Below are 3,371 nucleotides of genomic sequence, written 5' to 3' on the forward strand. Positions count from 1 at the left end.
ATCCAAACACTATATTTGGCATTGAAGCTCAATATCAATGTCTAGAGATATTTGGCATTGGAGCCAATGCAATGCCAAGCCCTTCAATATCTACATCCAAACAGAGCGTAAGGTGCATGCACAAGAATATACCCTCCGATATTTGCGCGATACAAAACTAACCAGGTGTGCGTTGGATCGGGACTTCCGTCCTCCTCCCAACCCTAGCCGCCCCTCCTCCTCACCCCCTCCCCTCCTCCCTCCCTCGCCGCCGCGTGAGGTAGCCGCCGGGCAAGCCCGGGGCGCCAAGGATGGTTGCCCTGCTCCTATGTGGGAATCCCGGATCTGGAGCGACGGCTCCATTGGCAAGGCACGGTCGGCTAACAGCCGTGCGGGCGGCGGGATCCGGTGGTTGTTGGCGGCCTGCGGCTGCTTCTGTGGCAGTCGGTGTGCGCGATCTGGCGCCTCCCTTCCTCCCTTGTTCGACGTGCGGGCCAGCCTGATCGGGCCGCGCTTTCTCTTGGTCGTCGGTTCTGTACAGTAGGTGATGCTGGTGGCGGATATCTAGTTCGGGCGAAATCCCTAACCGGCCACGCCAACGGCGACGCCTGAGGGTGCCGTTTCCCTCCTTAGAGGCCTTGGTATGGACTGATCTCCTCACTTCACCTTCCCCTATGTCTTCTGGGTGAAAGCCTAACTCTGTTGGACGGCGGCGGCGCTCACGGCGTCGTTTCCTTCTTGAAGGCGCCGCTTTGGGAACCTTGGGGTTGGGTGGCGCTTGTGGATGGTGGGCGACGGCGGTGGTGCTACCCTTTCCTGGCATGGATATACGTTCGTTGCTTGGAGATGGACTCGCGTAGGTGGAGGTCGTCGGCTGGCATCGTGATGGCGTCAATGGTGTAGGACCTGCCAAGGCTCGCGTAGGTGAAGGTCATCGTTTGGCGTCGTTGATGGTGTCGATGGCGCAGGACCTGCCAAGATTGTCACATCAATCTGCTCTGAAGATGGACCAGTGGAAGATGGCGGCGACGACACATGTGAGTGCGTCAGACCGGTTTGAGCCCCGGACCCGGCAGATGGCTCGGTCAGGGCCTCCGGCTTTAGACGTTAGGCTTAGATGGGAGGTATAGGTATGTGGCTTAGCTTGCACCCCTTCATAATTTGGATAGGAGTAGCGGCAGGTGCTGTCGAGATGGTGGATTCAGGCATATTGTTGTTATAGTTTGTAAGGTACTCAAGAATAATCAATAAAATAGCCATATGCATCTCCCAGATGCAGAGGCGGGGTCATCCTCCTTATAAAAAAAAGGAGAATATACCCTTCAGCTTTCATTCTGCCTGGCTTCCTGGCTTCCAGCCAGCAAAGCGCCTCGCCAAGGAACATGTGCATGGGCGCACGGCGCAATGATGCCACCATTGCGAGTGCCGTAGCTACCTCTGCCGCCCTGCATTATCATCTGCAGAAAGTCGCAGCAGATCGGCATTCGGCTCGCCATGCTCGGTGCTCCTCCTCATGCGTCCCACCACATTGCCATCTTACTCTCGAACGAACGAGTCGGCCGTGTATCTTGTAGCATCCCATCCTCTGCGACTTGCTGCGATCTGCTCGGCCACTGGCACATTATCGCTTGCAACTTTGCAAGTGTCTGCTCTACTAGCTAGTATACGTACTAGGAAGATATGGGTGGCCGAGTGAGTATGCCATGAGTGAAGAACAATCGATCCGGCGTCCTTTTGCTCCATGATCATGGGTGCAGTGGACCTTCCACTTCACCTACTGCTCGTTCTACTTGCAGCCGGACAGGGGAACATAGATATTATTTGAAAAATCATTTCATTACTTGTCTTCATTACTTGTCTTGTCGTTGGTTGAATGTCTCTCGTGCTACTTCACATCAGACCATTTTCTCTAGGAGAGTAAATATAAATAGATAAGAAACGCCTTTCCTGTTTTCTCTAACAAAAGAAAGCAAGAAGCGTCTGTCATTTCATCGGGCGGTGTGGCTGAGCTACAGGATAACAGCTGGGCTGACCAAGTACCGCAAAATGACAAAGAAGCTGCGCAGAAAGAAGCTGGAGATTCCTAGTTAGTATAAATAAAAATTCAATAACGACAAAAGCCTTTTTTTCAGAAAATAAACACGGGAAATGGCCGCTGCATTAAATCAGCAGCGCACTACCAAAGTTCCATAGGTGCAGCAAGGAAAATGGTCGTGCTAGAGGAGCAGGAAAGCGCAAGCCAGCATCGACCTTTCGTCATACAAGTAGCACCGCTGGAGGAAAGCTGTGGAATGTCTGCCCAGTCCACGAAGGAACATTGAGAGAATATATACGCAGCGAGACTTCACCTGGCTCTTACGCCCCTCCCGAGTGAAGTCTGAAATAAATCTTATGGTTTTATGGTTGTAGACGCCGTCGTAAATGAACCCCAACGTCCAAATCCCTGAAGTTGGTACCCCAACCTCTCTGATCCCGGTCATTATCTCTCTTAAGCTGGGTTGAAGACAGGATTTGCTGACGTGTCGTGGTTCAAGGGTGGGATTGGAAATTAATGATGCCACGTATGCTGGGGGCGCTCTTTTCTTTTTATATCCGATGCTGGTGGGGATCGAACCTAGGGTTCTTGCGACGGAGAGAGGGCGGCTGGCGATTTGGCGGCGGCGGTGGCGATGTCGTCGTCGTCGTCGTCGATTGCTTCCTCCCGTTCACGCGGCGGAGGGACTCGACGGAGAGTGGCTGCAGTTAGGTCGCCAGTGCCCTATCGGGAGCAGCCCATGGACTACGAGCCAGCGGTTTTCTGCGAGCGCTGCGGGCGGAAGGCGCCGCGGTGGATATCATGGAGTCCGGCGAACCCAGGAAGGAGATATTACGCCTGCGTTGAAGCTCAGGTAAGCTTGATTCGACCTCTTCCATGTTCCTCTGCTTGCTGCTCTGTTCGTTGCCTTTTTGTCTGAAAGAAATTATGTTCATTAGACAACACGGTTTCATCCAGTGGCATGACAATCCTACATCTCCATTTCTTCGTGGATTGCTGGGAGATCTTCGTGATAGGGTCTGGAATCTTGAGGAGTTTGTAGCTGCATTAGGTGATGGACATGATGGTGCTTTCGGTGTGGAACTCCAGAAGAAAAATGAAGAAAATGCAGTGGCAAGTGCTGGAGTATTAGTTTGTAAGAAATGTGTTAGTAAATGGATGATGTTGTTTTGTGGCATCATGCTATTTCTCTCTGGTTTATCTGTAGGGATGTTCTTATCTTAGTTTATGTGGTTGTGAGGCAGCAATGTACTGAATTTAAATCCTAGATCTTGACAAAATGTGTAGTGGATGTCAGGAAGTGTACTGATAATCAGTTTGCGAAGACTGCCATTTGTCTGAAATAAAATTCAGTTTG

At 51.7% G+C, this 3,371-nt stretch overlaps 1 protein-coding gene across 2 annotated transcripts; it reads left to right on the forward strand.

The window, feature by feature from the left end:
• The first annotated feature begins 2,559 nt into the window (after positions 1-2,559).
• Positions 2,560-3,371, forward strand: LOC119305851. 2 transcript variants are annotated; one of them, XM_037582257.1, is made up of 2 exons: positions 2,560-2,867; positions 2,953-3,371. In XM_037582257.1, exons 1-2 carry the CDS (start codon positions 2,575-2,577, stop codon positions 3,236-3,238), a joined length of 579 nt encoding a protein of 192 aa, XP_037438154.1. In that variant the 5' UTR covers positions 2,560-2,574; the 3' UTR covers positions 3,239-3,371. The 2 variants fall into 2 exon arrangements, with proteins under 2 accessions (XP_037438154.1, XP_037438155.1); XM_037582258.1 differs by having other exon boundaries at positions 2,566-2,867; positions 2,972-3,370.

This window comes from Triticum dicoccoides, chromosome 5B (assembly GCF_002162155.2).
Source record: "Triticum dicoccoides isolate Atlit2015 ecotype Zavitan chromosome 5B, WEW_v2.0, whole genome shotgun sequence".
In the NCBI taxonomy this organism is placed as follows: domain Eukaryota; kingdom Viridiplantae; phylum Streptophyta; class Magnoliopsida; order Poales; family Poaceae; genus Triticum; species Triticum dicoccoides.